This window comes from Sebastes umbrosus, chromosome 18 (genome assembly GCF_015220745.1).
Source record: "Sebastes umbrosus isolate fSebUmb1 chromosome 18, fSebUmb1.pri, whole genome shotgun sequence".
Lineage (NCBI taxonomy): Eukaryota > Metazoa > Chordata > Actinopteri > Perciformes > Sebastidae > Sebastes > Sebastes umbrosus.
This window is the reverse complement of record NC_051286.1, coordinates 3,443,874-3,448,385: the sequence shown is the minus strand read 5'-3', so window position 1 is coordinate 3,448,385 and position 4,512 is coordinate 3,443,874. Positions and strand designations below refer to the sequence as shown.

The 4,512-nt window shown below is 45.9% G+C and overlaps 1 protein-coding gene across 1 annotated transcript; it reads right to left on the bottom strand.

Annotated features, from left to right (window-relative positions):
- Positions 1–99: 99 nt before the first annotated feature.
- Positions 100–4,345, bottom strand: LOC119476593 (activator of 90 kDa heat shock protein ATPase homolog 1-like). The gene is made up of 9 exons (XM_037749982.1): positions 4,055–4,345; positions 2,090–2,280; positions 1,748–1,830; positions 1,538–1,655; positions 1,363–1,457; positions 1,117–1,278; positions 892–993; positions 755–806; positions 100–674 (listed from the first exon to the last, which is right to left on the bottom strand). The coding sequence occupies exons 1-9, from the start codon at positions 4,132–4,134 to the stop codon at positions 517–519; spliced, it is 1,041 nt and encodes a 346-aa protein (XP_037605910.1). The 5' UTR covers positions 4,135–4,345; the 3' UTR covers positions 100–516.
- Between the last annotated feature and the right edge of the window lie 167 nt (positions 4,346–4,512).

The following is a 4,512-nucleotide window of genomic DNA, read 5'->3' as shown; positions in this document are numbered from 1 at the left end:
TTATTATATTTTTTAGTGAATCACATTTTTATTTTTGCTGCTTTGATTTGTCAGTAATCTTGACTCTGATTGGTCCTGATGACAGGAAGTCAGACACACTGAAACTGTCCAAACTTTATTCACACAATGATTCGCTCACACACAACGCATCGCACTTTAAAGGATTGTTTTGTTTAGTTGGTTCTGATGGCTAACATGTTCCCCTGCTTCCAGTCTTTATGCTAAACTAGGCTAACATTTCCCCCTGCTTCCAGTCTTTATGCTAAGCTAGGCTAACATGTTCCCCTGCTTCCAGTCTTTATGCTAAGCTAGGCTAACATGTTCCCCTGCTTCCAGTCTTTATGCTAAGCTAGGCTAACATGTTCCCCTGCTTCCAGTCTTTACGCTAAACTAGGCTAACCACGCCCCGAGCCTCCAGGACGCCCCCCTTAGGGACGCCACGTGTTACTGAAGGATTAAACTGGTGAGCTGTTCCTTTAAGCAGGTGTCATGACACAGTTAGTGTTCAGAGTCCCCTCAGTATCCGAACGTCTGTTTGATGGCGTGGAAGTAGAACCGGGTCCAGCCCTCCCTGGTGGAGTCCTCCTCCCCCGCTGGGACTCCTCGACACTCCATCCTCAGCTCCGTCTCGTCTCCTCGGTCCTCCAGCTCCAGGCTGACGGTGGCGTAGTGCTCTGATGGAGAGACAACAGATAAAAGCGCCGATGTCAGATTGTCTCTCAACGCATCTTGACATGGTCACAGGAAGACGTACCGCTGGGCCACGTCCTGAACCGCCACCTCATCTCGATCCTCTGGTCCGGTACCTGCGGGGAGGAGCAGTAGTCTGGTTACCATAGTGATAGTGACGTGACAACTCACCACTGATTGGCTGAGCAGCTGTGACCTCACCAGCTGTGTGAACTCTCCGCTAACATTCCCATCCAACATCTGGAACCTCCCTCCTCGCCGACCGTCCACCACCGCTGCCGAGCGCGTAAACACCTGCACGAACTACAGAGAGGGTTACCTGCAGTACTACTGCAATACTGCACTACTGCAGTACTGTAGTACTACACGGCCCGAGCGCGTAAACACCTAAAAAAACTACTGAGAGGGTTATCTGCGGTTCGGTACCTCCTGGCTGATGAAGGTCCTGTACAGCTCATCAGGAGACGTTTGAAAGGTTTCCTTCAGATTAAAGGTGCATGTCGAGATCCGAACACCTGTGGGGCAGGGGGCGGGGCTAGAAGAGCACTTGGGGGCGGGGCCAGAGGAGCACTTGGGGGTGGAGCTTTTCTGCAGGAGAATACAAAGAGGTCAGAGGTCACTTCCACACCTGACCCGTCTGAATATCTGGATGTTGGTTTAACTAAAGTCTACCGGAGGTTTACTGGTCTGGGTCTGGTTCTTCTGGGTCTGAGGTTGAGGCAGCTCCGGTTGGTCGGCGGTGGGAAGGATCATCCCCTGACTGAACTCTGTGAGGTCAGAGGTCAACTCAGGTTACTACAGGGACCATCACTGATTGGTTAGTCCTGATACATTCTGGGTAACAGACCTGATTTGAGCTGGCGGACGAACTCGCCCAGAACCTTCCGGACCTCCTGAACGCCGCTCTTCTTCATGAGGCCGAGGAGCGGCGTGTCAGGCTGGTCTTTACACAGAGACGCTGAGATCTGGACGGGAATATGGTTATCAGTTTGATCATCAATACCGTGATCAATACCGTGATCAATACAGGATCAGGAACAGGAAGTTGTTGACTCACATCGAGGTCGTCCATGTCGTTCTCGTCTGACAGGTTGGACACGTCAACAGTTCCTCTGTACTTCACACCGATGCTGGACGTCCCTGCAGACAAGAAACAGTTAGCACCACAGAAGAAGAGCATAGATTTATAGATAGATAGATCTGGGACTAGAACCCTGAGGACATCTGGGACTAGAACATTTAGGACATCTGGAGTAGAATCCTTAGGACATTTGGGACTAGAACCCTGAAGACATCTGGGACTAGAACCCTTAGGACATCTGGGACTGTGGTGTCATCAGTGTGATGTCATCGTGTGATGTCACCACAGAGTGACATCATCAGTTACATCATCACTGACCCAGCCAGCTGGCTCTCAGCTGCCACTCGTAGAAGAAGAAGAGTTTTCCTCGGCGGTTGTTGATGGAGGATTCTCCCTCCAGCTTGTTGACCTCCGTCAGCTTACAGACGCCCTCCGGTCCCTCCACCCGAACCTCCAACAGCAGCTGACGGAGGCGCTCTGATGACCAGCTGCTGACGTCACGCTCCGTCCTGAGGAGGCCAAACAGGAGAGGAGGAGGAGGAGAAAGTGGAAGTGGAAGTGGAGTAGGAATTTGAGCAGGAAGAGGAGGAGGAGGAAGATGAAGATGAAGAGGAGGCGGAGGAAGTGGAGGAGGAGGATGAAGAGGAGGAGTAGGAAATGGAGGAGGATGAAGAGGAGGTGGAGGAGGAGGAGAGGAGAAGGAAGAGGAGGAAGAGGAGATGTAGACTGTGGGTATAAGCCTCTATCTGTCCTGCTGATTGGTTTAAAATAGAAATAGAAAGAAGTGATGGTGGGAGGAGTCAGAGCGTTCTTTAGTGCTGAATCAGCGCTGTGGAGACACGTCTGGCCGTCTGACTCTGAGACACTAGTGAACAGGTGAACGCTGGACGCCATGTGGCCTCACATGCATCAACTATAGCCCCGCCCCCCCGTCTCTCTGACATTCCATCAGACCGTCTAAAAATATCTGAACAGCTGAACCGGCTGGAGGATCATATAACACACACACACACACACACACACACACACACACACAGTAACACACACACACAGACAGAAACACACACTAACACAGTAACAGACAGACAGATTCTTCTGGACTCTTGTTGATGTTACATCTTGTTACACTATAAAAATGGCCGACGCGTCTCCACTTCCTCCGTCTGTACAGAAGTGAAGCCTAAATATCCTGATAACGGAGCGGACATCTTGAGATGTTGACGTCATTTGGAGCCAGTCTGTTAAGTAGCTACGAGCGGGTCAGGGCCTCTCCAGGGCGCTCACCAAGCGCCACATGCTGCCACCCTTATCCATGCACGTTCACACACACACACACACACACACACACACACACACACACACATAGGGCCACATGCAGAGCATACACACACTCATTATCATTCTATTCACTCACTTATATTTATATTCCATATTGTATATAGACCCCTCTCACTGTAAATATTGCCATTGTCCCTACAATTCTTACTACATTTTTTAAATATTTGTACAGTTGATGTTGTTTTGCATCAATTTCACTGCACATCCTGTATGAGTGCGTGACAAATAAAACTCTTGAATCTTGAATTTTAACTACATTTATGATCAGACTGACACATGTTCTATTACACAGACTGATGACGGTTATTAAAGTTAAAGTTACACCTCTCGTAAAAATTCACGAGCTTCCGACTGCGACTACTTCACTCAGAGCAGCTGTCAATCACAGCTGTCAATCATGATGTCCCAACCCCTTTTTATAGCATCAAATAACTCATTAAAACCCAACTGATCAGACACACTTGAACATACATCAGCGTTATAAGAACTACCTAAAATGACATCTTATTTGACGTGTATTTTGACTTTTTAGTTTGACTCATGTCCTATCCGCTAACATGGAGGCTTATGAGCTGTACTGCAGCCAGCCACCAGGGGGCGATCCAGATGTTTTAGCTTCACTTTAGAGGAGCCTTCATGTCATCCATCTATATATTATACAGTCTGTGGTTCAGACACACGCGTTATTGACTGTAAAGTTTCCTACAAAATGATTATAAAGTGTACCTGGAGTTTAATTGTCACTTATTGTTTTTTTTTACATTTTTACAGTGTAAACAAAAAGTTTTAAACTTTTAAAAATCTGTCAGATGATGTTTGAGTTTCTTCTCTGTGAGCCACCTAAAATACCTGAAAATAACAACAATAATAATAATAACAATAACAACAGTAATAATAATAATCATAATCATAATAATAATAATTGTAATAATAATAATAACAGACCAGTGCCAGTTGTTGACGTTGGTTCCATCAGCTCTCTTCTCAACGATCCATCGAGGATCTCCTTCACCCCATTTAGCCATCAGTACTGAGTACTACTGACTGAAGTACAAGTTATTATACTGCTGTACTTACTGTACTATTACTGCTGTATTTACTGTATATAACTGCTGTACTTACTGTACTATTACTGCTGTATTTACTGCTGTACTTACTGCACTTGTACCCTGATAAACTGTCTTTAAAGGTCTCCTGTGAGTCTCTGACTCTTCAGCTGAAACTTAAAACCAACTTCACACAGTCACTCTAACTACTTCCTCTAATGCCTTTCAAAGTAAAACAACACAAACAGGATGCAGGACTTTTATTATTCTATACAAAAGATAAAAATAAATTAATTTTTAATTTATATTTTAAAGTTTCTTAATATTTGACTTTAATAATCACATTTTGAATTAAAA